The sequence below is a fragment of the Cricetulus griseus genome (assembly GCF_003668045.3).
Source record: "Cricetulus griseus strain 17A/GY chromosome 1 unlocalized genomic scaffold, alternate assembly CriGri-PICRH-1.0 chr1_0, whole genome shotgun sequence".
Classification (NCBI taxonomy): Eukaryota; Metazoa; Chordata; class Mammalia; order Rodentia; family Cricetidae; genus Cricetulus; species Cricetulus griseus.
Genome location: NW_023276806.1, coordinates 188,801,166 through 188,820,654, shown reverse-complemented (window position 1 = coordinate 188,820,654; position 19,489 = coordinate 188,801,166). Strand labels below are relative to the sequence as shown.

General features: G+C 47.3%; 1 protein-coding gene across 8 annotated transcripts in view; it reads right to left on the bottom strand.

The window, feature by feature from the left end:
• Nucleotides 1-2,642: 2,642 nt before the first annotated feature.
• Nucleotides 2,643-19,489, bottom strand: part of Slc37a3 (solute carrier family 37 member 3) — a 44,000-nt gene continuing 27,153 nt past the window's right edge. For 5 of the 8 annotated variants that reach the window (XM_027391513.2, XM_027391518.2, XM_027391514.2 and 2 more), the window contains 8 exons: nt 17,668-17,752; nt 16,921-17,099; nt 14,852-14,993; nt 13,457-13,558; nt 12,898-12,945; nt 11,973-12,124; nt 5,613-5,678; nt 2,643-3,917 (listed from right to left, as the gene is read on the bottom strand). In XM_027391513.2, coding sequence (XP_027247314.1) covers nt 3,825-3,917; nt 5,613-5,678; nt 11,973-12,124; nt 12,898-12,945; nt 13,457-13,558; nt 14,852-14,993; nt 16,921-17,099; nt 17,668-17,752 — 867 coding nt within the window. In that variant the 3' untranslated portion in view covers nt 2,643-3,824. The other 3 variants (XM_027391517.2, XM_035450885.1, XM_027391519.2) reach the window with 3 other exon arrangements.

Here is a 19,489-nt window from a genome sequence, read left to right as displayed (position 1 = left end):
AAAACCAAACCAACAAACCAATTAATGCAAGCAGCTGCCAGACTGGCCTATGTGGAGACAGGAAAAAAGGCTGACGATGGTGGGGCTGGAGAGAGGCTCAGCGGTTACACACACTGGCTGCCTGGGTTCCAATTCCCAGCACCCACTGTCTGTAACTCCAGCTCCAGACTTCTGGGCTTGTCTGGCTTCCAAGGGCACCACACATATATGATGGACATACATGCAGGCAAAACGTCCATATGCATAAAATAAAAATAAATTTAAATAAATGGGATGGAGTGTGATCAAGGAAAACAAGGTCAACCTCTGGCCAACACACACCTACACACACAAACCTAAAAGCCACAGCCACCAAATATATACATGAACATAAACCCCAAAATTAAAATGCTGTAGAAGTCAAAGATAAGAAAGGGGGTTAAAAAAAAAAGGGAAAGGCTTTAAAAACAGGGTGGTCAGAGGATACGGTGTCCTCTTTGGTAAAAGGAGGTATCACTGATGATGTCACTGATGACTACAGCAGAATGACAGGCACAGAGCAGGGCAGCCCTGGCAAACATCCTGGCTAGTCACCCTGCTCCTTAGCTGAGCAGGAAGTTGCTAGTAAAGCCAAGCAGGAAAGAAAAACAGGTTAGTCAGAAACACTAGTCAGCACAAGTGGAGGCCTTTGTAGTCAGGCGTGGTGGCTCCTGGCGTGTGTCATCCCAGGAGAGGCGGAAGGATCACAGTGCACTCCAGACCTCCAGGGGTAACCAGGAAGCAGCTCAGTGGAAAATCACCTGTGTAGCCGCCACAGAGGCCCTGGATACCAACTGCAGCACCATAGAAACAGATCATCACACTCTGGTCCTTCAACCTAGCTGTCAGGAAGGGATTTTCTTTCTATTCCTAAGTTCTTACTTAAGGAATATGTTACTACTATTTTTAAATTCTAGAACGTGACACACTTGAAGGGCAAAATGTTTCCCATTCAATAATTCTTTATCATACTGTGTAAAAGTTTCTTACTAATTTTTTTCAAATTAGTTTTTAACTGACAGAAGATCCATTTTCAAACCAGCTTTCACTATGACCTTTTCTCCCATGTTTGATATGTGTTAGTGTGTGTGCGTGTCGGTATGTGGGTATACACGCACATGGAAACCAGGGGTCAACATTGCTTGTCTTCCCCTATCACATCCCCACTTTTTCAAGATTTGGTATTTATGTGCATGCGTGTTTTGCCTGTATGTATATAAATGTATGCAGTGCCTGTGAAGTCCAGAAGGAGGGGACACACCCCTTGAGAATGGAGTCTGTCATGAGGGTTCTAGGAACTGACCCTGTGTAGTGATATATTGTTTATGATCTATTAAAGCTTGCCTGAGGAGTCAGAAAGCAAAGTCAGTCACAAACCACAGAAGCCAGGCACACACTTTTAATCCCAGCAGCCAGAAGCCAGGCACACACCTTTAATCCTAAAGCTCAAATTAAGAGACAGATGGATCTCTGTGAGTTCAAGGCCACCCAGATCTACACAAGAGTGAATCAATCTAAAAGAGAATTGTAGCTCACACCTTTAATCCCAACATTAGGGAAACAGATAAGACAGGAGCAAGGTCTCAGAGAGGCATTCATTCTCCAGCCACGCAGAGGAGAGGCAGCAGTTTGAGACTTGGTGAAGAGTTCGTGCGTGGATCAGCCCTTTCAGCCTGAGCTAGAGGTCAGACTCAGTGACCAGCTGCTTTGCTTCCCTGATCTTCAGTTTGAACCCCAGTATCTGTCTCTAAGTCATTTATTTTTTTCATGTTACAACCCTGGATCCTCTGGAAGAGCAGCCAGCATCCTCTAAACTGCTAAACCACCTCTCCAGCCTTCAGCCTCTTCTGAGACAGGGTCCTCTCCCTGAACCTGAGCTCACTGATTCAGGGAGCTCTGTCTCTGCCTCCTGAGCACTGGGATTACAGGCACGTGTGGGTGCTGGGATCCCAACCCAGGAACTCATGCTTTCAGAGCTGTGTGTGCTCTCGTAACAAAACTTTACTCAGGCCAGCTCCCCAGCCCCTGACCTCCCCCCCCCCCCCCCCCGGAAACATTTAATAAGAAAGTCAAGTGAACTCCTAGGCATTTGTTAAAGTTACTTCCTCCAAAGGTTGGCAGAAGGAGATCAAGGAGCAAAGCATCAATTCATCAAGTTCTGAGTGTTCACAATTCCATTTCAGAAAGAGCTTGGAGATCCACAGAGAAGTGTATGTGTGGGGGAGGGCAGCATAGGAAACTAAACTTGGAAAGAAAGCCCTGGCTGGTATCAGAACATGAAGTTTTGAAACTGCCGAAGGGGATGAAACTCTGAGCCACAGGTCAACAAGAGGATCAGTGGTAACAACGGGGTTCATCTGTGGGCACCAAACTCAGCAGTCTGCTGCTGTGGGGAGGGCGGGGTTTCCCAGTACCCAAGGCAGGGCAGCAGTTCCACCTGGCAAGGCTGTGGGCTAAGTGTCTGCTGGCCAGTGACAAGCAGTGCTGGGCAACCGAAGGCATCCAGTGTTCGTGGAGCTGGGATGGGGGCGCAGGCCAGCACAGTGAGAGACACGCGCTGGGCGAGGGCAATGCGTGCACCACCCCAGTACCATGGAAAGGGAAAATGAGAGGCAAGGCAGAACTTAAGCAGAGACTAAATCAACAAACGGCTGGACATTTATTACAAAAGGCTGGTCTTATTTTTTTCCCTCCCTTCCTATGTTTTGTGTTTTCCCTTTATGTCAGTGATCAGAAGTCTGCAAGATTAAGTAACAAGTTCGTCAACACATATTTTGAAGCATAAAGGAAGGGGAAGAATATTCCCTGACCCAATGTAAATTAGGTGGCCCTCCTTGTTTGTTTACGTAATTTAAAATGTACGTACAGAATGACCTGAAAGTGTTGATGCCTATAGAACTCAGTCTTGAAGACATACACTCTACCATCTTCTACAACGGGCAGGCCTCAGGCCCTAACAATCCACCAACATGATTCAATACATACACTCCACATCCCGCAACAAAGAGCCTCTGCCTTGTCTCTCATTCTAGTCTTCTTCTGAGGTAACTCCATGGACCCGGCTGTGACCGACATCAATTTTTCCAAGAATATGCCTACACAGCATGGCTTCCTGGAGGGTCTTAAAGTTCCCAGACAGTAAATCTGAGGTTGAAAGCTCCACATGGAATGTTGGAGATAACTTGCAGCTCATGAGTGTAAGGAAGACTACTCCTAGGAGTCAGTCAAACTCGGTGAAGTTGGAAAACAAGCTGACAGCCACTCTAGAGAGGACGAGGACTTCCAGAAGCCAGAGTGACCCAGCCACAAGCACAAAGCCATCATCAATCTGCCCAAGGCGGGGCCGTAGCTTCTTCTGTCCTGAGCTCTGCTCAGACGCCTCCATGGTGATCCACTTTCTGCAAACTTGCTTTCAGAGTATCACACGGCAGTGTTCTCATCAATACAAACCTGCCTGACTCTGCCTCTTGCTCCCTTAGCCCTTAATTAAGGCTGAAGGACAAGAGTCCAGGACCAAAATCACATGTCCGGTTAAAGGGATGAGCTGACAGGCCCAACAAAGATGTTGGCAGGCTCCTTTTTGCTTTCAGTACATTCATAAATATAATTTTAAAAAAGTCATCAGTAACTGCTGTAGTGTACAAAAATAATTCGGCCCTTCTTCGACAGTGTCAGGAGCAGGGGCAGTGTTGTAGGGTGCCTGACAGGGTGAGGCCCCGCTGGTGCTTTGGCAACTCCACACGACTGAACTGAAGACCTACAGGCCCTCGTGAGTCCATCCGTTTGCTCTCTCCTGTGGGCCCCTATCATTCACTCAGTACGCGAGCTTGTCTCCTTTGCACAAGAGAGAACACTTCCCTCACTATTAATGGTGAGATAAACAGAATTGTACAACTTGTCTGTGAAAAGAAAAAAGTTTTTAAAATGAAGCAACAACTTACTTCTGCTGTTAGAGCATCATGATTTGAACATTAGCAATGGGTTTGGGCAAGTGCATTCTGACTTCACAGAAAGAAAACTGTCTGTCTTCAGTGAATTAGAAAATGACTTTTGAAAGTTAGAGTTAGGACCACAAACACATAATGTCACATTAGCTGTCCAAAAAATAACTGAAGTGTGCCACTGCCATGGGCAAAACAAGTCACCTGAGCCCAGACAAAAGTTGGGCTTCTTTTTTTCTTTTTTGGTTTTTTGAGACAGGGTTCTCTATGTAACAGCCTTGTCTATCCTAGAACTCTCTCTGGAGATCAGGCTAGTCTTGAAATCATAGATTCACCTGCCTCTGCCTCCTGAGTGCTGGGATTAAAGGTGGGCTTCTCACAGCAGATCCGGAAGTCTCATATCCCTCTACTTAGCAGGTCTTTTTATTCATTTTAAATGTACTTACTTAGTGGGGGGACGAGAGCATGAGTACCCACATGTGTGTTGGTACACATGTGTATGCAGGTGCCACAGCACATGTGTGGAGGTCAGAGAACAGCCTGGAGGAGTTGGCCCTTGTCCTCCACTATGTGGGTGCCAGGCAGACACAGCTCTGACATTTCTGCTGATGAGCTACCACTCCAGCTTGGCTGGCCTGCAAGTTGCTGGATGGTTTTCCTGTTTCCACCTTCCACCTCTCAGGAGGAGTTCTGGGATCAGAGATGTGTACCACATCTGGCTTTTTATAGATTCTGGGTATCAAACTGTATAGCTTGGACTTTTACTGTGCCATCTCCTTTTTGTTTTGCAGTGCTGGGAACTGAACTCTGGGCCTTAAGCACAATGCATCCCTTGCCCACAAATGAATCCTGGAAACAAATGCACTTTTTCTTTAAAGACAAGGTCTTTCAGGCTGGCCCTCAACTTAGAATCCTCCTGCCTCTGCCTCCCAAGTGCTGGCATTACAAGTGTGCGTCACCAAAGCTGAGTCCTTAGAGGCGGGAGAAGACAGCCCCAGGGACTCCGTCATGTTCACCTATCCTGCTCATCCTTGGAACAGGCTAGAGGCCGCTGCCTAGAATTAGGTGACGGTGGCCAATTAGGATGCCTGGTTTCAAGAATAAGTCTTCCACAGATGAGGTCGAGTTGACCTGTCATGAGCAATGTCCCATCAACAATATAACTAAATCTGTCACAGGCCTTTTCAACAGAAAGCAGCATTTTAAGAGCAGGGCCTTTTAGGCTTTTTCTCACAAAGCACAACGTCTCAGGCAAGACTCGATAGCTGAACAACTGCCCCTGCGGACGTGTTAATTAGAGCCTCACTTCTTTGTAACATTGTTGCTTTGCTTCAGAATTCTCAAGGCCTGTTTAGCAGCCAGTCAGCAGCCCAGAGGAGCACACTGATTAATGGTTGGCGATGTATGAGGGAGCCTCTTGCTTCTCTGGAATTGTAAATGGCAACACTCATTAGTCTCAGGTCGCGACAGGCAAACTCTGGGCCCTTTAGCGCCTTGAGAAAAGACATGAGTCTTTTCAGCCTAATCAAATGTTACTTTTCACACTGAAGTCTTTAAAAGCAATCAGCAATTTTGTGGTTTCAAGCAGTGATGAAAGCAAATGTCCTAAGTTAAATAGGAAAAACGGTTAAAGGGAAAAAAGCACATGCTTACCATGAGAATGAAAAAGTAGAAAACCCACATCCATCCCAGGTTGTCCTGGATCAAAGACACCAGATACTAAAAAGGAGAAAAGGAAATTACAATATAATTCTTCATAAATTAACAATGTAAGGGCTGGGACAAAGCTCTGTTTGGTAGAGTGTTTAGTTAACATTCACAAGGCCTTGGGTTCAACCCCCTCAACAACACATAAACTGAACACCCTGGTGCATGCCTATGAACCAGCCCGTGGAAGGTGGATCAACAGTTCAAGGTCATCCTCTATCCCATAGCCACTTCGAGACCAGTCTGTGAGACTCTGCCTCAAGGAAATAGGAGTCAGGGCCTTGCAGAAAGAGATGGCCCAGCTGCTCTTAGTCATAACCACCTGTAGCTCCAGCTCAGAGGAACCAACGCCCTCTTCTGGCCTCTGCAGGCACCGGACATCACACGACGCATGCATATCAACGAAGGCAAAAGACTCATACACAGAAAATACACGAGATAAAGTCGTTTAAAATGAGATTAGACAAGATTACTCTGGAAAATCAGGAGCTAGCGTTTCAACAACATCTTGTCGTTGACCAAGCTCTTCCACATACATGTTCCCATTTGGAGACAGGATCTCACCATGCCCAGGCTGGCTTGAAACTCACGCTGTCAGTCTGCATGCTGGTGATGACTACAGGCTTGGCCCACCACCCTGGTTCCATTTGTATCTTCTGCAGACGAAGATGTATGCCTGGAGGTTTGCTCTTGAGAGGAAGAGCAGTCAGTACCCTGTCTCCTGCTCCCTCCTCATCTCCCAGGGGAAGGTCCTAGAGCCAACACTTTCAGAACAAGCTGTCTCCCTACGCTGCTTTTCTTCCTTTTCCCTTTTTATGTGTTTCTGAGACACAGTCTTACTATGTAGGCCTGAGGGGCTACAAGTTCAGTAAGAGCAGCCTCAAATGCCCTGCTCTATTCCCAACCACAGCGTGATCTGCTCACAGCGTTACAATGTTACCAACGTTCCACAACCTAAGTCTTTCCCCTTTCCTTGTTTCTTTGTTTTAGTTCAAGAAAAGGTTTCTCTGTGTAGCCCTAGCTGTCGTCACTTTGTAGACCAGGCTGGCCTCAAACTCACAGAGATCCGACTGCCCCTGCCTCCTGAGTGCTGGGATTAAAGGGGTGTGCCACCACCACCTGGCTTCTCTTAACTTTCAATTACTGAAAAGAAGCTAAGAGCACTTACTCCAGCTCTCCCACGGCTGCCTCACTTTATTACAGGAATATTTAACATAAAATTTACCATTTTATTTGTGTGTGTGTGTGTGTGTGTGTGTTTGTGTGTGTGTGTGTGTGTGTGTGTGTGTGTGTGTGTGTACATGTATGCTGTATGTGCAGGTGCCCCAGCTTGTGCCCAAGTGCAAAAGCTGGAAGAGGGCATCGGGTGTCCTCCTCCATCACACTGTCTATTCCTTTGAGGTTTCCCAAACACAGGGACCATGTTTTTCTCAGCTAGCCAGTGAGTCCCAGCAATCCTCCTGTCGAGGGCTCCCTCAGAGTTGGGGTTATAGGTAAGCCTGGGGTTCCCAGCTTGTTACCTAAAGGCTGGGATCCTAATAGTCCTCTGGCCATCTCTCCACTATTGTAACCATTTTTAAATACATAAGTCAGTAGCATCAATTATAGCCACAATGATGTACAACCACAACACTTGGTTGCACACTTCTCAAATCTTTTTATCTACAGCAAAAGTTCTGTAAATCACAGCACCCACAATCCTAGCCACTGGCAAGTTCTATTTTGTTGTTGTTTTCTTCTCCGCAAAGTCAGGGTCTCATTCTGTAGCCTAGGCTGGTCTTGAACTCATACAGTCTAGGACAGTCTTGAATTTGTGGCAATCCTCTTGTTCCAGTCTTCCAAGTGCTGAGATTACATGGATGTACCACCAAACCTGACTTAGTAACTTCTAATTTACTTTCTGAAGTTGTGAATTTGCCTGTTATAGATATTTCTTATAAATAAATTTTCCCCTAATCTGGCTTATTAGTTATTCATTTGGCCAGTTTTCAATGTTCAACCGTACAGTAAACAGGCATCAGCATTTCATTCCTTTTCTTGGGTGAATAGAATTCCACTGAATGTATATACCACATTTTTAATTCAGTCATCTGTTAGATGCCTGTTTCCACCTTCTGTCTATGAATAACCCTGTAATGAACACCAGCATACAAATATTAGTTCTTGTTCTTGTTTTCCAGCTGGGGAAAGGGAAGGTAATGCAGTCGTACCGTGTGTGTGTGTGTGTGTGTGTGTGTGTGTGTGTGTGTGTGTGTGAGAGAGAGAGAGAGAGACAGAGAGAGACAGAGAGAGACAGAGAGAGACAGAGAGAGACAGAGAGAGAGAGGGAGAGAGAGCGAGCACATTTTCCACAAAAGCTCCACCATTTTGTTTATGCTTATACAAGCAACCAGCAGTATATGGCTCTGATTTTGCTTGGACACACAGATGTGAACCATATGAATGCCTGGTTCCATGGGGGCCAGAAACGGGCACAGATCCTCTGGCACTAGAGTCACAGCCAATTGCAAACCATCACGTGGGTGCTAGGAACTGAATCTGGGTTCTCTCGAAGAGTAGCTGGTGCTCTTACCTACGGAGCCATCTCTACAGCCCCTATTTCCTGCTTTTTAATATTAGCCATCCTCACCGGGCACCAAGTCAGACCTCAGTGTGGATCTGATTTGTATTTCCCTACTAAGAATCTTCCCATGTATCAAATTAGCCATTTTTATATCAAAATTTGTCCCTATGTTTTCTTCTAAGAATTTCATCATTTTAGCCCTTAAAGTTAGATCCTTGATCCATTCTGAGTTCGTTGTTGCGGAGTATAAAGTAAGGATCCAACTACATTCTTTTCACATGGATATCTATCTAGTTTTTCCCACACCACTGCCTAAGAGACCACTTTCCCTTGCTAAACGTCTTGATACTAGCAATGCAAATCACCTGACCATCACACAGATGAGGTAACCCGTATTGACCACATTATTACTAAAATACGTGCTGGGAAAAACTAAAGCAGAGTGACTGAGTGATGTAGCCTGGATCCTATCATAAACAGAGAAAGCCCAAGTACAGCTGGATGCAGTGGCAGCACCCAGGAGAATGGGGAGAAAGACTGAGTTCAAGGCCAGCCTGGAGAGCAGCGTGAGCTCACATACCCACAAAAGTCCAAGCATCATCCCATCAGAGCTTCAGGGGCATGGCAGCCTCCAATAACTGGAACTCTAACTTTGAAAGAAAGATTTATCTTTCCTTTAACTGTTAAAAAAAACAAAACCCCACAACATTTTTCTTACTCATTGCCTGTAACTGTGTGCTCAAACACACACCACTGTACATTTGGAGATCAAAGGGCAACCTGTGGAGGTCAGTTCTCATTCTACCCTATGGTTTCGAAGGTGGTCAGGCGGTCAGGACCGAAACAAGTGTCTCTTCCCACTGAACCATCTCATCACTCCTATAACTCTACATTTAAAAAAAAAAAGAATGTGTGTCAATGTGCAATTTGTATGACATAAAAATCCACCACCAGAAGGGCAGAGCACAATGTTTTTTAGTGTACTGAGTTTATGCAACCAATCGTTAATGCCATTTTGCAATGTTATGACCAGCTCTAAAAGATGTCCATGTTGGTGGTGCCTTTAATCTCAGCACTTGGGAGGCAGAGGTAGGTGGATCTCTGTGAGTTCGAGGCCAGCCTGGTCTCCAGAGCGAGTGCCAGGATAGGCTCCAAAGCTACACAGAGAAACCCTGTCTTGAAAAACCAAAATAAATAAATAAATAAAAATAAAATAAAATAAAAGATGTCCATCATTCCTCACTCAACCTGGTACAAACACCGATCCATCCAGTCTTTTCCTTGTAAATTTACCAGTTTTAGACATTTTATCTGAACGAAAGTACACTGTGTTTCCCATGATTGGCTTCTTTTCCTTGGCATATCGCTGAGGTTCATCTATGTTGCGGCATCTCCCCAGCATCTGTTACTTTGTAACTGGTGGATAACACTCACCTGCATGGATGTGCCCCATTCTGTTTATGCACTCATCCGCAGCTGGACACCTGGACTGTTTCTACATTTAGCAACTAACACCTGTCTAAGTTTCATCGTGGATGTATGTTCTTTGTTCTTATTTCTCCTTAGTAAACAATGCAGTTGGATCTAACTCCCAAATATGTGTCCAAAATGCACTAAGGGGGCTGGTGAAATGGCCCAGTAGTTAAGGACCCTTGCTACCAAGCTTGACAACCTGAGTCTGATCTCCAGAACCCAATACTAGAATCAAAGAACTGACTTCCACAAATTGTCCTCTGACCTCCACGTGTGACATACCACAAGTATGCCTACACACATACACACAAAATAAACAGCATTTTAAGCTTTGGGAATACAAAGGCAGATGAGACAGTTTGTTTTATTTTAGGTTTTTAGAGACAGGACCCTGCTATGCCTTGGATGGCCTGGTTATCACTATACAGCCCAGGCTGACCTTAGACTCAAAGCACTCCTGCTGGGGTTACAAGTGTGTGCCATCATGCTCCGTTTGGAACAATCTGGTTTTGAAGAAATGCAGACTCTGGTACAGAGGACAGAGACCCAAACAAGCAAGTTGACCATCATGTGTAATGGGTATTCTGGAGGTGTGTACCAACTGCTACAGCAATCAGGAGAAAAAACAACAAATTCTTGAAAGGTCTGGGGAAGGCAGAGGCAACGCCATCACTTGGAGAGGCCCAGGGAATGGCTGAGGGCAAGGCTGACAGAGTTTGTAAGGCAAAGGCAAATCATTCAAAAACCCCAAGAGGCCAGGCATGGTGGTCACGCCTTTAATACCAACCAGTACTCGGGGAGCAGAGGCAGACAGATCTCTGAGTTCGAGTCCAGCCTGGTCTACAACTATCTGAGTTGCAGAACAGCCAGGACCATCTGAGAAAACAAAACAAAACAAAACAAAACAAAAACTCCCAAAGAAGGAATGAACATAGCTAAGAATGATTTATTCCTGACCCACTTGCCTCTCTGTGGGGATCAGTCTGATGGTGAGCCAGGTTCACCATTAGAATTGGGAACACTGATGAGTGAGACATATAGGAATAAGACTCCCAGTAGTCAGGCATGGATACACAGGTCTGTTATCCCAGTCCTTGGGAGGTGGACCGGGAACTAAAGGTCATGCTATATTCTACACAGCAAGCTCGACGTCAGCCTTGGCTATGTGAGAAACTCTCCACAAAAAGGAAAAAGAAAACTCAAAGTAAAATGTCTGCAATATCAATTACAATTACCGGCCTGGCTCACTTAGACAGCCCTGGTGAGGACCAATTTAAAATACTCAGTATGCTGGGTTGGAAAGATGACTCAGAGGATAAAGGCCTGAGTTCAAGCTCCAGGACCCACACAGTAGAGAAAAAGAGCAGACTCTGGCAGGCTGTTCTGCCTTCTACACATGCACCACACAGCACACACACACACACACACACACACACACACACACACACACACACCCCGCCCCCGCCACATACTCACACACACAAATACCCAAGTGTATAAAATAAAATGCTATTCGCCATCCCCTCAGACATGAAGCCTTCTGAATGGGTGATAGTAGCTATTTGATTTCTACCCCAGAGCATGCAGAAGTAATTCTCCTACCCTTGTTATTTTTTTTTTTTTTATGTTTTTGTCCCCTAATCATATATAGTCAAACGTTCTAACTGTGTTAGCCATTTATTTATTGTACAGTGATTCGGAACCAGCATGTCTCCTGTGTGCCAGGCAGTACCTGGTAAGGCTACAGGGGGAACTGAACCATGATGCTGCCCTCACAGAGTCTGCATTACTGGAGCCAGCAGACACTGAGAAACATCTATGGCGTGGCTGGGTGACATCAGGGTATCAGGAGGGATATGTACCGTCCCTCACTGCTTGTTCCCTCACTGACACCCACCATCAGCTATCTGAGATTCACTCCACTACCCAGGCAAACCTTCAATGTCAAGTCACTCTGACTGCTACAGTAGGGCAGTCTCAGTCTTGGGGCTCTCCAGCACCTGCATGGGAATTTACAGGTCAACAGGTTCCATCCCAGCATACTCACAGACCTCCAGTGCTCTTGCATCTCAGATGACTCCACTACGGGATACCTAAGTCACCCTCTGGGACCAGTCATCGATGTCTGGGCATGGAGAACACAGACTACACTAAGAGGTAGCTACAAAATCTATGGCCATGGGAGATGCCTTCCACATTAGGTCCCACTTTCTGTACAGTGGTCCACAACACAAGAGCGCCACCTACTGTGGGAGCCATGCTTTTCTTACCTGGCCCACAGCAGCACCGATACTCCCAGTTCCATCAACGATTCCTGTGACAGTCGCCAGAGCCTCACTGCTCCCTTGGATCAGCTCTTGGCGACCCAAGTCTGCAGAAATAGCAGAGCTAATCATATTGGACGGTCCGCCAATAAAAAACCCTGAAGCCATAAAGAGAACAGATTCAGGTTAAAATATGATCCCAAACTCTAGCCAAGTAAGACAAAATATCATCCCAATGTCTTAATCCACACGCTGGGGAGAAATGAAAATCCCCTGTGGAATGCTGTGGCACCCTAGTATATATACAGCCTAAGGGTAAGAGCAGTAAAGAGGAACACACAGCCTTCCTATTGCTCCACCCACCCAAGTCAACTAACACACTGGAGAGGGACAAGACAGCCCTGTTTCAAAGGCACAGGGACACTGCCTGTCACTGCTCTCATGAGGCCGACCCACAGATAGGTGTGGCTTGGCTCTTGTAAAATGGGCCATCTTAGCAGAATCAGAGTCACACATCTTGCTGAATTAAAAGATGACTTCAATATTTTTTTCATAACACGTTCCTTAACTGTACCCAACTATTTTACCTAGTGCTCAGGAAAATGCTGACCCAGTCTGGCAAAGAAGAAAAAGCTAGCTGTCCTGGACTTCCATAAGCTGGTGGATGGGATTCTATTGTGACACCTAAGTCACTTTCTGAAGTTAAATTCAGGCCTGGGGCAGCAATTGAAATGTTTAGGACATCTCTCCACAGGGAAAGCTTTTGTCAGAGGATTGAGGGAGTCAGCCCCAAGCAGAGGGGAGAAGGTAGTAAAGGAGGCAGCTATCTTCCTGTCACTTGAGTTCTACAGGCCAAGGTTTTAGTGTCAGTCCATTTGTGGGAGACCGTGTGCTCTGAACTCCCAGAGAACAGCGAAGTGTTCTACCGTACCTGTAATGGTCATCAGAAGAGCATTGATAGACTTATTGTTTGGAGAGCCTGTGAGAGAAGAGACACACACAACAGTGACTAGAAAAGCAGTCAACAGTGCACAGCGCTGCACCTCCAATACCTCACAATCCCTCCAGAGACAACAAAGACAGATGACTCTCACCGCCCCTTCCAGCTTTTGTCCTGTCTGCCTCTGGCTGCTGCTCAAGCTAATGAGATGTCTAAAAGCCACAGAAGGACTGTACCATCTTTACACACATGCACACACCAAGGCCTACTAATTACCGTCTTCCCGCTTTGGAAACCTTGCCCCCTTTTATGGTTTTATTGGCACTAATGCTGCTCCTCTGGAGCCGCCCCTCAAACAAAGCAGTCTACTCCCAAGCAAGCTTTTAAACAGACCCACAAAGCAGGAGAGATGCCTGTTTCCTCCCCACACAAATAAAACCACGTGACGACAGTTCCCAGGCACTCAGCTCATCATGGCTTCTCTTCATGGCTGATGGCTGACTCTGGGTCAAAAGATCAGGAATCAAGGTAACTGCAAAGGAATACTCACGACTATAACCAACAAGGGACCCAACTGCCAGGAACAGGCTGAGGGCCAGCACAGGTGCTCTCTTCTGTAGCACATCAGAGATGAAGCCTTGCAGTGTTCCACCTGCAAGCACAAAGAACACACACGTCAGTGGAAAGCATCCACGGCTGGACAAAGCTGTCTGAGGCAAGCTCCTCGGGGGCCACAGACACAGCTGGCTCTCCCAAATCTCCTGTCCTCACAGTGACTGCCACTGTACTGAATACCACAAATCAAGCATCAAAGTAAGAAAAAAGAAAACCATCAAAACCTTCATTATCTGTATTGACTACTTTCCCTACCGTACAGAGGGAAGTGATCCCCTGGATTTTCTCCACTTTGATTTAAAGCATGGTGAATTAACTAGGAGAACCTGTACCCCTGTCACCCTGGCAGGAGCAGGTAGATCACAGATGGAAAGCAGCTCAGGTTGCTTCCTGGGAGCTTGTGAGGCCCGGCCTCAACAACACCAAGTTTAAGGAAGGCACCTCATGGGCTATCAACAGAGCCCTGAGCTGCATCTCCAAACCACCTTCTTTCCTTCTGCACCAGGTACCTTTAATTCTGAAGCACACAGACTATGCACAGGTCTCAGGATGTCTACATCACCTCTGGCTCTGGGCCTAAGACTACCAAGAGCTGAGTTCAGACAGAATGCCAGTGAGCCACCTACTGTGCCCTCCATGCGCTCAGGGTAGCTTGTTTTTACTGTAACTCTGTGTGTAAACATTACAAAGACAGAGATGCTAAGGTGGGGCGCCACAGTGTGCATCTGTTGGTCTTGTTTAAAAGTTTATGATTTCCTTGTTTGTATTTCTGGCTATACTACAAAGCCACTGGTAAAACACAAAGTCCAGGGTTCAATCCCCAGTCTGGAAAATAAATCTGCTGCATATAGCAAGGCAACTGCAAACACAGACACACACACAAGAAAGAAAAGGAAAATCCCTGCTCTTCCATCCTCTGATGTCTGACAATCTACCCAGTAAGGTGCTGTGCTTGCTTCCTTAACTGGAAACAGTGGGACAGAGGGAGGAGGCCAAAATGAACACATTCCCACTCCATCTTGAATCTCTCACAAAATCAGCTTCAAAGGCAAGCCACCCCTGAAAGCATACAAAGGGGCTGCATTTAAAGAGATTCCCGAGTGTTCCCAAGACAAAAGGACTGATCCATCAACCAAAGACTAAGAAAAGACAGCCTATGGCTCACAGCAGTCTCAGGCTGGCCCTCCTTTCTATGGACTTTTTGTTCTCACACAAGTTTGCATGTTTACTGGTAGGATGGGGTTGGGAAAGATGGCTGCAGAGCAAGCAGTAAAACCTCAAATGAAGTAAGATCTCCTAACTGTGTGGAAGGAGATGCACACGTGCATACCTACAATGCCTCCGACATCGTACCAAATGGACAGCTTGTCGGCTTCGGCTTCCTTCCACCTGAAGTTGTTACTCAGATAAAAGGGCAACCAGAAGAAGAAGGAGTAATTCACCAGCTTCAGGCAGGCATAGGCCAGTGAGTACTGTAAGAAAAACACAGCTATCAACAAGCGGCAAACGGCACAGTGTCATCTCCCTGACTTTCCCCGGGAGCCCTCTTCTCTTTACTCTCCTTGGTTTCTAAAAAGACCTTAAAATTTAAATTAAAAAAAAAAAAAGTACTTTTTTTTCTTAACTATCCCCAGTTTCTTTTCTGACCATTTCTCTGGTAAAAGCAAGCCAGTGTTTGGAACCCAGAAGGCGACACGTGCTGGACCCGCATTTCTTTATTCAGACAAAAGGTCCGTGGCATCCATGCTGCCAGCCCACATCAGCCAGACAAGTCAGCCCAGCAACCATCTCAGCTCATACTGCAGGCAGCCAGACTTTCTTGGTTCTCTTCCTACCAAGTTAATGCTGTAAACTATGGAGAGTAATGTGACCTGTGACCCAGTCACAGACAGGAAAGACAGCTACCCTGAGGACCACTTTCATATTAGAGCTTCCAAAAAGCCCTACACATCCCACACAGGAGAGTATCTCTGGTGGGCCAAAAAACGAAGGGATGTGGTCATGACTGGCCTCCTGGCTCTCTTTTGAAAGAGAGCTGCCTTAAGTGGGTGATGGCTGAGACTCCTGTATCCAAGCACACTATTACCAGGAGACCCTGACTATTAGCATCAAAGGGAAGGCGGAAGCAGAGGGTGACTTCAAAGGGTGTCTGGCTAATATACCCCAGCCCCTGAGCGCCAGCTATTCCCCAGGTGCCACTTGTTTTAAAAGAGCTTCCCTGGCAGGGCAGCAGCCACCCCGTAGAGAGCCAAATCTCAACCAGCAGAGCTCTCTGCCCACAGTCTGCTACAAAGACAAAAGCATAGGGCTAACTAGACTTCCTTTCCACCCCGCCCAACCCATGCTAGAGAACAATGGCTTCTGAAGCACAAAGGAACCAGCAAATGAATTTCTTGTTTGATCACAACAAACCGACGTTCTGTCTCAACCAAAGCAACTACCAGCAAAATATTAATAACTGAAAGACTGGATCTTTGTAAGAATAGGGCTACAAGAACCAGAGTTTCCCAACACCAGCCACTGTCGTTGGAGTCAAGCATGACGGGGTGTTACACTTATATTTGACTGACACTTGGCTACCTGTTGGAAGGGTTAGTTTTTGTTTGTTTGTTTTTAGCAAAGAGACACAGGGCAGAGGAGAGCCGAGAGGGACAGAAGAGGATGGCCTACAGACTGACTAAAATGGGAGTGGGAGAAAATTTGGAAGCATCGTGAAAACATGGTGGCAAAAGCAGGTGCCTTGTCAACTACACAAAGAGCCAGTGTTCTAGACCCAGGCAAGTGGGTGGCATCTCCATCCCTCAGGAAGGGGGACTGAGTCTCAAGGATGGGTTGGGTGACTTACCCAGGTGGGGAGGCTGGAAACACAACCTAGGACTCTTAGCTTCTACTCCAGTGGTAGGGCACTCAAAACATCAAGACAGACAGCCTGTAGCAGAAGGGGTTCGGCTCAGATGGAGGTTGTCCTAACTACAAAGGATGTGGGAACACTGGGATGTGTTATCAAGAAATATTGAGAATTCTGTCCTGAACAGGGAACTCCCTACTCTCTGAAATGACCAGAGGTCACAAATAAGGCAGATAATGAACCATTCAAAAGCCTTCTTGGTCCATGAAAATTCAACACACTCAAAATACGCATTTAAAAAGCTGTTCTTTTTGTCTTCGGAGTTGCATGCTAGGTCAGGGTTGGCAGGTTCAAGGGTCACCTCTGGCCATGCCCATCTGCAGCTCCTAGGTGCTCCAGATTAAAGCAATTAAACTGCAGATATTTAGTCTCTGGTCTTTCATGGCTATCAGGGAAGCTGACGGATGCTACATAAGCATCTCAAATATATTAGAAAAATGAAAGCAGCATGGCTCCTGGCCAGCTGTGGAAGGAGACAAGCCAGTCCTTACTGGTATGACTCCAGGAAGGCAGCAAGCCTGATGGAAGCTGATTGCCTTCGCTTGGGTGACAGCCCCGTCCTCCTGGATTGAATAGTTAGGCTCGTATTCATCTTCATTTTCAGCACCATGGATGAGAGGCCTGTGTGAATCTTCTTCCGAGTTTTCTTCTGCCTCAATACTCGGGAGACCTAGGACAGCAGTGACAGTGAGCATTTACAGAGCACTGGCCTGTGTACCTGGTCCTGTATCAGGCTTTGCATGCATCGCTACTTAAAGGGCTGATGCTGTTTTAATTTTCCTTTGGTAAAAGACCCAACCAAGGCCTAGACACCAAGGAAACTAAAGCCAATTAAGGCTCAAGTTCAAAGCTCAGAAGAGCTGCACACCCCTCTGCTCCTGCAGCCTCACTTACACACACTCCATAATTAACCGGAAGAAAGTAGCAAACCGAATCATTTTTATAAAGGAAAAGAACCCAGTCTCAAGATGTTACATTCTTAGCCAATGTCTCAACCGCACTAATGGTCTAGGAATGCTGGGTTCTTCCTGCACTCAAATGTGAGCCTCACTCCCCTCAAGCACCTGCAGTGGTAATAGACTTGGCTGCAACTGGACCGGAGGCACAGGGAAAAACTGCGCCTTTAACACCTCAGAAGAGTGTGTAGCTTCCCTCTGAGAATTCCATTTCCTGTCCTTGGACTTCCCTCGGCTCCCAACAGTAAGATATTCTGAACGGAAGAGATGACTTCTCCTCACCAATTTCTTCTGGAGACACTAGGAGTCCAAAGAAGATGACGATCCCACCAGCAAACTGCACGGACGCGGTCACCAGAAAGGCGTACTGGAGGAGAGGAGAGACAGCTGAGGTGGCCTTACACAGAACTGATCATCACAGCTATGCTCATCACACATACATAGGGAGGATGGGGCAGGAGAGGCAGCAAGAGTGCTCCCGGAGGACTTCAGAAGCCAGGGCTTCCAGGCTGTGTCAAGTGTCCTTACATTTTCCTAAGGACACAGCGGAGCTCACGGAGGATCGTTAGGGTCCCCTGGATACTAAGTGACACGATTAGGATAGAAAAACAGGGTTAGCCCTCAAATCTCACTCTTTTCATCATCTCAAATCCTACAAACACATAGTATCTGCCCCTGAAGATGTTGTATCCAGTTGAGGGGATTAAACAGCACCCAGCCCAATATGAAAAGGTGGCATGCAGCTAAATAAACAAGAAGACCCAGCCCTAGTAGAAACACACAGGAATCAAAAGAAGAACAGCTAAAAGGAGGCTGACACAGCTACACCATGTTTAAGGGCACATCTTCCTAGGGACAAGAACTAGGGACAAGCAGAGGGGCTGGCAGCCTGGGGATGAGATGGGCGCTCACTGCAGGTCATAGTGGAGGGGCGCTCACTGCAGATCTTAGGGGAGGGGTGCTCACTGCAGACCTTAGGGGAGGGGTGCTCACTGCAGGTCATAGGGGAGGGGTGCTCACTGCAGACCTTAGGGGAGGGGTGCTCACTGCAGACCTTAGGGGAGGGGAGCTCACTGCAGGCCTTAGAGGAGGGGAGCTCACTGAAGGCCTTAGGGGAGGGGAGCTCACCGTAGACCATAGGGGAGGGGTGCTCACTGCAGACCATAGGGGAGGGGAGCTCACTGCAGACCTTAGGGGAGGGGAGCTCACTGCAGGCCTTATAGGAGGGGAGCTCACTGCAGATCATAGGGGAGGGGAGCTCACTGCAGGCCTTATAGGAGGGGAGCTCACTGCAGGCCTTAGAGGAGGGGAGCTCATTGCAGGTCATAGGGGAGGGGTACTCACTGCAGACCATAGGGGAGGGGAGCTCACTGCAGGTCATAGGGGAGGGGAGCTCACTGCAGACCTTAGGGGAGGGGAGCTCACTGCAGGTCATAGGGGAGGGGAGCTCACTGCAGGCCTTAGAGGAGGGGAGCTCACTGCAGGCCTTAGAGGAGGGGAGCTCACTGCAGGCCTTAGGGGAGGGGAGCTCACCACCGCAGGTCATAGGGGAGGGGAGCTCACCGCAGACCATAGGGGAGGGGTGCTCACTGCAGACCATAGGGGAGGGGAGCTCACTGCAGACCTTAGGGGAGGGGAGCTCACTGCAGACCTTAGAGGAGGGGAGCTCACTGCAGACCATAGGGGAGGGGAGCTCACTGCAGGCCTTAGGGGAGGGGAGCTCACCACAGACCATAGGGGAGGGGAGCTCACTGCAGGTCATAGGGGAGGGGAGCTCACCGCAGACCATAGGGGAGGGGTGCTCACTGCAGACCATAGGGGAGGGGAGCTCACTGCAGACCTTAGGGGAGGGGAGCTCACTGCAGACCTTAGGGGAGGGGAGCTCACTGCAGACCTTAGGGGAGGAGAGCTCACTGCAGACCATAGGGCAGGGCTTCTGCCCAGGACCACAGGGAAGAAAACTACCACAGGAGGCAGATGTCAGGATGCAAGACTCAGCGGCCAGGCTGTACAGCTGCCTTATGGATAGAGAATTTTTAAACAAGTGAATGACAAAAATTAAAGCTGTATTTCCAGAAACCAGGTCCAAGAGAAGCAGCACAGG